Genomic DNA, 9,551 nt, shown 5'->3' on the forward strand with positions numbered 1-9,551 from the left:
ATCCTTCCACCTGAGCTTCCCAAAGTGCTGGGATTACAAGCATGAGCCACTGCACCTGGCCAACACTTCTTATCCTATGCCTTCCTTCTCCACATCCTGCCAATACAACTATATCTTATATCATCATTTTTTATCAGAACAATATTCAGAGCTTATATTATCATGACTAGGACTTTATTTACAACGGTGCCAAATAATGCTTTATGGTTATCTTTTATTTACTCTACTACTTTTGTATTTGCCTATCTTCCTAAGTGCCTATGACCAATTCATCCCCTACTCTCCACCCTTTCAGTTTACTGACTGATTAAGTGATCTGTCAATTGCATGGTCTTAGGCGCTGTCCACCGAAGCCTGCTGCTGCTCTGTTGTGCAGTTTTGCCTGGTGATCTGTAGGCCTGCTGTACAGCTGTCATTCCCGGACCTCCCTTCACAAACAGCCAGGGAATTTTTTTTTTTTTTTTTTTTGTGACGGAGTCTCACTCTGTCACCCGGGCTGGAGTGCAATGGCCGGATCTCAGCTCATTGCAAACTCCGCCTCCCGGGTTTACGCCATTCTCCTGCCTCAGCCTCCTGAGTAACTGGAGTAACCACCTCACCCGGCTAGTCTTTTGTATTTTTTAGTAGAGACGGGGTTTCACAGCGAGGGAATTTTTAAACTTCCTTTCCTTGTTGAATCTCTTGTTTCCTGCATCCAGTTTTTTGTGGGAAGAAATGCAGGAGGCAGGGCAAGGACACTGTCCAGATAGTGTGAAATCTGAAATCTCAGTTCACGGTGCCAACTCTTATGACAGAGGGTTCTGTAATCATGCATGAGTCACTGGTTTTCTTCCTACTTCAGAGAACTTCAAATTTTGCCAGCAATGCCCAGCCTCCGTCACTGCAGGCATTCTATTTTGGTGTCATCAACTTTCCTGCTCAAGTTTTCACTGCACTTGGCATTCCTTCTGCATATATATCGAGGTTTAAAGTTCTGGATTTCGGCTGGGCGTGGTGGCTCACGCCTGTAATCCCAGCTATTTGGGAAGCTGAAGCGGGTGGATCACCTGAAATCAGAAGTTCGAGACAGCCTGGCTAACATGGCAAAACCCTATCTCTACTAAAAATACAAAAATTAGCTGGGGATGGTGGCTTGCACCTGTAGTCCCAGCTACTCGGAAGGCTGAGGAAGGAGAATCACTTGAACCCAGGAGGCAGAGGCTGCAGTGAGCCGAAATCACGCCACTGCACTCCAGCCTGGGCAATAGAGCAAGGCTCTGTCTCAAAAAAATAAAAATAGATAAATAAATTTCTGGATTTTAAAACACTCACTGTTGTTTTCAATAGTCTATGAGGGGTGAAGGAGGTACAGACATCTTTCTTGGGATTCTTATGTTGGAATCTCCTGTTATTCTTCTAATTAGAAAAAGGATTAATTATGTTAAAAAAAAAGACAAATCTTATTGTTAATCGCTCTGCAAACCAACAACACAAAAATATTTAGAGAAAAGTGCTGAAGGAAATGCATTAGAAATGCTAAATCTTTAAATGGTGAATTTATAAGTGTTATTTTTCTTCAGTTCTGCCTTTAGGTTTTTTTTGTTGTTTTTTTTTTTGGACACATTTAGCACATATTACATTTACTGCTGGGAAATATGTAAGTTGGAATAAAAACAATGTAGAAAACACTGAATCTGCTTTTAGAAAACGACTTCTATGGGGTGTGTGTGTGTGTGTGTGTGTATGCCTGCGCACGTGTGTGTACGCGTGGGTGTTTTAGCAGAATCTGATCTAATCTGTGTGTCTCTCAGAGTTAGGAGGTAGAGCCCCAGGGCTTTAACTAGAGATGAAAAGGCATACATGGAACAATGGATGGAGTCCTGCAGGGGACCATTGTCTGCCTGAGCAGAAAGTTTGTACTTGTATAACAATGCCTGGGGAAAAAATGAAAACTGATTTCATTTTGGGATAATTTTATTGTAAAGTATACCACATGTACAACAGAGAATATAACTTTATTGCATAAAAATAATATTAAAATGAACACACATGTATTCACCCCAATTAAGAAATACATTTCTAGAAGCTAAGAAGCTCCTGTATATTTCTCTCCTATTTCTGTCTCCCTAATTCCATCCTCTTCCTCCCCAACCAGAGGTAGCCACTATTTTGAATGTCATATCTATTATTTCCTTACTTTTCTTTATGATATTACTACCTATATATGTCTCCCTAAATAATATACTATTTAGTTTTATCTGTTTTTGAACTTCATATAAATGGAATAATAATAGATGTGTTCTGTGGTTTGTGTATTTTTTACGACACTGTATTCTTAGAGTTCATTCAAAATAGTGCATATAGGCCAGGCGCAGTGGCTCACGCCTGTAATCCCAGCATTTTGGGAGGTCAAGGCAGGCGGATCACTGGAGGTTAGGAGTTCAAGACCAGCCTGGAAAACATGGTGAAACCCATCCTGCTAAAAATACAAAAATTAGCCGAGCATAGTGGCAGGCACCTGTAGTCCCAGATCCTCGGGAGGCTGAGGCAGGAGAATCGCTTGAACCCAGGAAGCGGAGTTTGCAGTGAGCCAAGATCACGCCACTGCACTCCAGCCCAGACAACAAGAGCTAGATTCCGTCTCAAAAAAACAAAACAAAATAGGGCCCATTATAGTGAAAGCGAATGTCATTTTCCATACTGAGAATGACTTTATCAACATTTATTTCCAATTTTTTGCTATTTTGAACAGCTAATGCTTTGAAAATTCTTGTTCATCTCTCCAGGATATCTGCTTTTTTTTCTGTTTTAATCTCACAAAACACTACCATGTTGGTTCCTTTAAACCTGTTTCAGAGTATATGAAAATAGGTTAAAACAATTTTCCCAAAGACATAAAGCTGGCAAATACTGGGAGTTTGAACTCAGGTTTTCCTCATTCCACAGCCCAAGCGATTTACTATTACAAGATGCCACCTTCCTTTTACTGATTGCCTTGTGGCACAGCTGCATGAAATTGTGGAGACTGAGGTCAATCAGGTCATAAAAAGCCTCTTTTGATCTGATTTCATGCTTATCAAGCAACCTTCTGAAATCTGGCTTCACATAGTTTACCCCAGGGGTCCCCAACCCCCCGGCCGTGGACCAGTACCTGTCTGTGTCCTGTTAGGAACCGGGCTGAACAGCAGGAGGTGAGTGTGAGTGAGCATTATCGCCTGAGCTTTGCCTCCTGTCATATCAGCGGTGGCATTAGGTTCTCATCGGAGCATGAACCCTATTGTGAACTGTGCATGTGAGGGATCTAGGCTGCGTGCTCCTTATGAGAATCTAATGCCTGATGATCTGAGGTAGAACAGTGCCATCCTGAAACCATCCCCTCACCAACCCCCAACCCCCGTCCATGAAAAAGTTGTCTTCCATGAAACTGATCCTGGGGACCACTGCTCTGCATCTACAGGAAGGAATGAGAAGCTTCGAAATAAACGCCTGAGCTCCCCGATAGTTACATTTCCCACCGAACAGTAATCAAGTAATCACTGTGGCTCAGCTATTTCTATTTTGAGTTTGGGGTACGAAATCACCTTCCCTCAGAAGGGAACTTTGGGGTTCTAAAAAGATTAATTTTGTGGTCCTGAAATGTCTAAGACTAGGTCTTGGATACAGTTAATTTCACCAAGGACCTGCCATTCCAGTGGCAATTCTTGGCAGCTGGGGCAGGTGGCTTTTCCTGGTAACACCCCAACAAAAACTTGAGCTCTTTTGCCAATGTTTACATTGTGTACTCATGATTTATTATCTACTGGATCTCAGATCCTTTGTTCTCACTGGAGTAAACACTTTTTTTTTTTTTTTTTTTTGGCAGCAGTGCTTGATGTCTTGTAGAGTTACTCTGGAGCAAGCTGAATAACTGCATCCTCCTGGTGCTGAGATGTTGGGCTCAGTCTTGCCTATGCCCCTTCTGACTGAAAATGCCCCTGCTCACAGAAACACAGCTAGGCTGTATATATATGATTTTTTTTTTTGACAAGATGGAAACCATTTGGATTAGGGGAAGCTGACATCATTGCTATGTATCTGTTCCATAGCAACAAGACAGATTGGTAACTCAATCAGGTGTGTCCTCTCCTGATATTAGGCTATAAAATAATCTGAAAATTGCCAAGGTCTCAGGGAGAGGAGAAAGACAAAGCATCAAGAAAAACAATAAATATTAGCACACCCCAGGGATACTTCTGATCACAAAAGCTTTCTCATTGCTTCCCAGTTCCAGTACACAAATATCAATGAAAAATTTTTTGTTTTCTGCAGCTGACCTGTGAGACTCTGCCACTTTGAGAACTTGGCAGAAAGTTACTAAATACACAGCATAAAGATAACCTGTTGGTCATTTCTGTGGGGGCGGTGTGCTTCCAGCAGACTCAGTTCCTCAACTCGCCTTACAAGTTTAATTCATGTATAAATCTGACCTCCAGCTATGTGGGAATTGTATTCATCCATTTTCACACTGCTGTTAAAGACATACCTGAGACTAATTTATAAAGAAAAAGAGGTTTAATGAACTCACAGTTCCACATGGCTGGGGAGGCCTGACAATCACGACGGAAGGTGAAAGCCATGTCTTACGTGGAGGCAGGCAAGAAAGAAGTGAAAGCCAAGTGAAAGGGAAACCCTTTATAAAACCATCAGATCTCGTGACACTTATTCACTACCACGAGAACAAAATGGGGGAACTGCCCACCATGGCTCAATTATCTCCCACCGGGTTCCTCCTACAACACATGGGAATTATGGGAGCTACAATTCAAGATGACATTTGGGTGGGAACACAGTCAAATCATATCACGAATAAATGAATGGAACAACCTCAGCAGGATGGCCTTAATCTGTTGATTTTCCTGCCTCTCCTATTCTTGTGCTGTTCTAATGGTTCTATCTTTCTGTTTTTCAGGAGAACATTTCAGAATAGGAATAGGCCAAGTGCTGAGAAGATGAGTCTTAGGATTGATTCGAATACAAACTTTCCGGAGTGTGTTGTAGATGCAGGAAAAGTCATCCTTGGGACTCAGCGGAGGCAGGAGATGGCCCCTCGCCTGCGGGAGAAACAGAATGAAATCATCCTGCAAGCAGTATGTGCTCTGCTGAATTCTGGTGGAGGCATAATCAAGGCTGAGATTGAGAACAAAGGCTACAATTATGAAAGTCATGGAGTAGGATTGGATGTGCCTCCAATTTTCAGAAGCCATTTAGATGAGATGCAGCAAGAAAACCACTTTTTGATTTTTGTGAAATCATGGAACACAGAGGCTGGTGTGCCACTTGCTACCTTATGCTCCAATTTGTACCACAGACAGAGAACATCCACTGATATCATGGATTCTCAGGAAGCTCTGGCATTCCTCAAATGGAGGACTCAGACTCTTATGAATATTAATGTTTCCAATTCATTAAGTCCACAGGCAGCTCAGAGTAGTGTACAATATGAAGGTAACACAAAGGCCTTAGCTGCTGCTTTATTTGATAGAAAGCGGCTTCAGTATCTGGAAAAACTCAACTTTCCTGAGTCCAAACATGTTGAATTTGTAATGTTCTCAACAGACGTGTCACACTGTGTTAAAGACAGACTTCCGAAGTGTGTTTCTGCGTTTGCAAATACTGAAGGAGGATATGTATTTTTTGGTGTGCACGATGGGACTTGTCAAGTGATCGGATGTGAAAAAGAGAAAATAGACCTTACTAGCCTGAGGGCTTCTATTGATGGCTGTATTAAGAAGCTACCTGTCCATCATTTCTGCACACAGAGGCCTGAGATACAGTATGTCCTTAACTTCCTTGAAGTGCATGATAAGGGGGCCCTTCGTGGATATGTCTGTGCAATCAAGGTGGAGCAATTCTGCTGTGTGGTGTTTGCCAAAGCGCCTAGTTCCTGGCAGGTGAAGGACAACCGTGTGAGACAATTGCCCACGAGAGAATGGACTGCTTGGATGATGAAAGCCGACCCAGGTTAGGGAGCAATATACAAAATGGTTGTAATGTTTGCTGGCAGCAAGGCAGGGCAGTTCAGAGAGGAAAGAGAGACATGGTATTCCTTGGAATCTGGGGAAAGAGATTTACTCTCTGAGTTGCAATTGTGTGACTTATTAATCCCTGTAGATGCAGTTCGTGGATTATTGCCCTTCCTTTTTTCTGCCATCTTAATTAGTCTTCATTCAATAGATGCCCTGGCTAGTAGCCCCATTAAAGGCTGGTGCAGGGGACTGTTTGACCTAGTTATTTCAATTTTCACATCCTTTCTCATGTACATATTCAAGCCTCTTCTCTTATTTTTCTATTATGAGCTTGCATTTAATTATTCAGGAAATTTCTTTTTTTTCACATGTACAGATGTGTCCCCTTTAATTTACTGCCACTTTCCTCTGACTTTGCCTTCTTAAATATTTGCCCTTTCTCACTGCCCACTTCCCTTTTTTGGACCAAAACATGACCAAATCATGGCTTTCACTCTGTTTTCCCATTTTTTCCTTTGGGGAGCCAGTACGTGATAAGCCAGAGGATGGTTGGTGACATGCCTCTACTCTGGAAAAGGAAAGCCTGAGATAAAATTAGACAAGAGAAAACCAATAGTAACTTCTTCAAAAGTCCAGAAAAAACAAAGTCCACTTCAGAATCTGCTCGGATATCTATATCCATTGGCCTTTGCATCTTCTCATCATTTTTCCTTAAAAAATAGCATTCTGAAAATATAAAAACAGGCCGGGTATGGTGGCTCATGCCTATAATCCCAGCACTTTGGGAGTCCGAGGGAAGCAGATCACCTGAGGTCAGGAGTTCGAGACCAGCCTGGCCAACATGGTGAAACTCCATCTCTACCAAAAATACAAAAAATTAGCTGGATGTGGTGACACACCCTTGTAATCCTAGCTACTCAGGCGGATCGCTTGAACCTGAGAGACGGAGGTTGTAGTGACCTGAGACCATGCCACTGCACTCCAGCCTGGGCAACAGAGTGAGACTGTCTCGAAATATAAATAAACAAATAATAGAAATATAGTTTCGTTTTGACATAATAAAATTAAAAAATGTTGCTTCATGCTAGGTTTTTTCCTTCAAAAACCTCAGTAGGCTTTCCTGAGCTGACCTGAGATGTAAAGGCAAGTATCTGTGGGCTGTGGCTTGAGCTGTAAGACTGGGTGAAAGACTTTGCAGCACAGTTCAGCTGTAAGTTGGGATCTGCCTTTTTGCCTATTGAATCCTTGGTTCTTGTTTCCTAAGATCTTTCCGGGTGTCCTGAGATGGTCCTTGCGTTGAGTTTGTCATCTGCCACACCCCGCAGCAAGACTGTGTGCATTCACAAGAATTTGGAAGGTCTGAAAGAGCAGCAGAAACGCTACTTTCCAGGTAATTGGCCATCTCTGGTTGCTTTGGAATATGTTGATTGTTCATTCATATAAAAAATTGACTCCTACTTTATATTATATACGGAATCCATTCCAGAGGTTTAAGGACTTAAATATGAAAGCCAAACCTTTAAAACTGTTAGTAGAAAATATATATGAATAATTATATCATTGGGGTAGGAAAGGATTTCCTAAACCAGACACAAAAGGATCAAACTTAAACAAAAAGATTGATAAATTTTACTACATTAAAATTAAGAGCTGTTTCACAAAATATACCTTAAAGAAAGTGAAAAGACTGGGCACAGTGGTTCATACCTATAATCCCAGCACTTTGGGAGGGTGAGGTGTGGAATTGCTTAAGTCCAGGAGTTTGAGACCAGCCTGGGCAACATAGCAAGACCCTGTCTCTACAAAGTAGCAGCACTCTACTATGCCCGGCTAATTTTTTAACTTTTGTGGAGATGGAGTCTCCCTGTGTTGCCCAGGTTGGTTTCAAACTCCTGGACTCAACCAATCCTTCCACCTGAGCTTCCCAAAGTGCTGGGATTACAGGCATGAGCCACCACGCCCAGCCACCAGTCTTTTTTTTTTTTTTTTTTGAGATAAAATTTCATTCTTGTTGCCCAGGCTGGAGTGCAATGGTGAAACCTTGACTCACTGCAACCTCCACCTCCCGGGTTCAAGCGGTTCTTCTGCCTCAGCCTCCCAGGTAGCTGGAATTAGAGGCGCATGCCACCACACCCAGCTATTTTTTTTTTTCATTTTTAGTAGAGACAGGGTTTCACCATGTTGGCCAGGCTGGTCTTAAACTTCTGACGTCAGGTAGTATACCCGTATACCCACCTCAGCCTCCCAAAGCGCTGGGATTACAGGTATGCGCCACAGCGCCCAGCCCAGTCATGTTTTTGATGGACTTTTATATGATGTTTAATTTCTTCATTTTTAAACATTGCTACGGTATACATTTTACCATAATATACCTGAGATATTCTTTAAGGATAAATTCCAAGTGGTGGCCGGGCGCAGTGGCTCAGGCCTGTAATCCCAGCACTTTGGGAGACTGAGGCAGGTGGATCACAAGGTCAGGAGATCAAGACCATCCTGGCTAACATGGTGAAACCCCTTCTGTACTAAAAATACAAAAAATTAGCTGGGCGTGGTGGTATGCGCGTGTGGTCCCAGCTCCTCAGGAGGTTGAGGAAAGAGAATCTCTTGAACTCAGTAGGCGGAGGTTGCAGTGAGCCAAGATTGCGCCACTGCACTCCAGCCTGGGCGACAGAGCAAGACTCCATCTCAAAAAAAAAAAAAAAAAAAAAAGGAAAGAAAAAAAATTCCAATAATTGTATTGGAAAAGCAATAGTATAATTGCTTGTAAATTTAGATGGATATCGTCAGATTGTAATCCAAAACATATATCCAAATACACTTTCACCAACATGATATTATCATGGCATTTCTCTTCTGGAAGAAGCTTAGAATCATTTTATCCTACCAGAAAGAAAAAGGAAGATGGCCAGGTGAGGTGGCTCACACCTGTAATCCCGGCACTTTAGGAGGCGGATGTGGGAGAATCACTTGAGCCCAGGAGTTTAAAACCAGCCTAGGCAACATGGTGAAACTCTGTCTCTACAAAGAAATACAAAAATTAGCTGGATTTGGTGGCGTGCACTTGTAGTCCCAGCTACCTGGAAAACTGAGGTGGGAGAATCACCTGAGCTCAGGAAGTAGAGGCTGCAGTGAGCCATGATCATACCATTGTACCCCAGTTTAGGTGACAGAGCAAGACTGCGTCCCTCCCCCTCGCCAAAAAAGAGTCTCCATGCTGTCCCTTTTTAGTCAAACACTCCCCAAATCCCTAACCTCTGGCATCCGTAAATGAAACCATACAGTACGTAATCTTGCCAGGTGTTAAGATGGCACTCTAATGCCTTCCTCCCCATCCTCGTTTCCACCTCTTTGCTTCACACTTTGGATGTCAGCAACACAAACTGCTTGGAGTAAGTGACCTGAATGGACCTTGCTTTTTTTTTTTTTTTTTAGACGGAGTCTTGCTGTGTCGCCCAGGCTGGAGTGCAGTGGCGCCATCTCGGCTCACTGCAAGTTCCGCTTTTTGCGTTCAAGCGATTCTCCTGCCTCAGCCCCCCGAGCAGCTGGGATTACAGGCACGCACCACCA

The 9,551-nt window shown here is 42.7% G+C and overlaps 1 protein-coding gene across 1 annotated transcript in view; it reads left to right on the forward strand.

Moving 5' to 3' along the window:
* Nucleotides 1-9,551, forward strand: part of SLFN5 (schlafen family member 5) — a 24,477-nt gene that overhangs the window by 10,047 nt on the left and 4,879 nt on the right. Inside the window, exons 2-3 of the mRNA XM_011937692.1 lie at nucleotides 4,928-5,979; nucleotides 7,249-7,374. Of these exons, the coding sequence (XP_011793082.1) occupies nucleotides 4,968-5,979; nucleotides 7,249-7,374 (1,138 nt within the window). The 5' untranslated portion in view covers nucleotides 4,928-4,967. The remainder of the gene's footprint in view (nucleotides 1-4,927; nucleotides 5,980-7,248; nucleotides 7,375-9,551) is intronic.

Source organism: Colobus angolensis, unplaced genomic scaffold (genome assembly GCF_000951035.1).
Source record: "Colobus angolensis palliatus isolate OR3802 unplaced genomic scaffold, Cang.pa_1.0 Scaffold167, whole genome shotgun sequence".
NCBI classification, from domain to species: domain Eukaryota; kingdom Metazoa; phylum Chordata; class Mammalia; order Primates; family Cercopithecidae; genus Colobus; species Colobus angolensis.